At 58.6% G+C, this 432-nt stretch overlaps 1 protein-coding gene across 1 annotated transcript in view; it reads left to right on the forward strand.

Moving 5' to 3' along the window:
• Positions 1-258: 258 nt before the first annotated feature.
• Positions 259-432, forward strand: part of EMH_0008340 (uncharacterized protein) — a gene marked incomplete at both ends in the record, with an annotated part of 1,535 nt that continues 1,361 nt past the window's right edge. The window contains one exon of the mRNA XM_013498317.1: positions 259-382. Within this exon, the coding sequence (XP_013353771.1) occupies positions 259-382 (124 nt within the window). The remainder of the gene's footprint in view (positions 383-432) is intronic.

Below are 432 nucleotides of genomic sequence, written 5' to 3' on the forward strand. Positions count from 1 at the left end.
GCTGCTGCTTCTGCTGCTGCTGCTGCTGCACCATCTGCTGCTGCTGAACCAGCAGCTGCTGCTGCTGCAGCTGATGCTTTGTGCAGCTCGGTCCTTCTACGTCTTCCTCCTGATTCTCCTCCGTTAGGTGCAGCTCCTGTTGCTGCTCCTGTCGCTGCTGCTGCTCATGTTGTTGCTGCTGTTCCTGCTGCTGCTCCTGTTGCTGCTGCTGCTGCTGTTCCTCTTGCTACTGCTGCTGCTCCTTGCTGCTGTCCACAAATGTCGAAGCAGGGAGTGACAACCATCACAGCAGCCCCCGGGGTCCGGAGCAACAGTGACGTGCAGCAGCAGCAGCAGCAGCAACAGCAGCAGCAGCAGCAGCAACTGCTGCTCCAGAACCCAGGTCCTCAAACACCTGCGGTATTTGCAGAACATTGGGGAAAGGGCACAGCA

Source organism: Eimeria mitis, genomic scaffold (genome assembly GCF_000499745.2).
Source record: "Eimeria mitis Houghton genomic scaffold, Emh_scaff333, whole genome shotgun sequence".
Taxonomy (NCBI): domain Eukaryota; phylum Apicomplexa; class Conoidasida; order Eucoccidiorida; family Eimeriidae; genus Eimeria; species Eimeria mitis.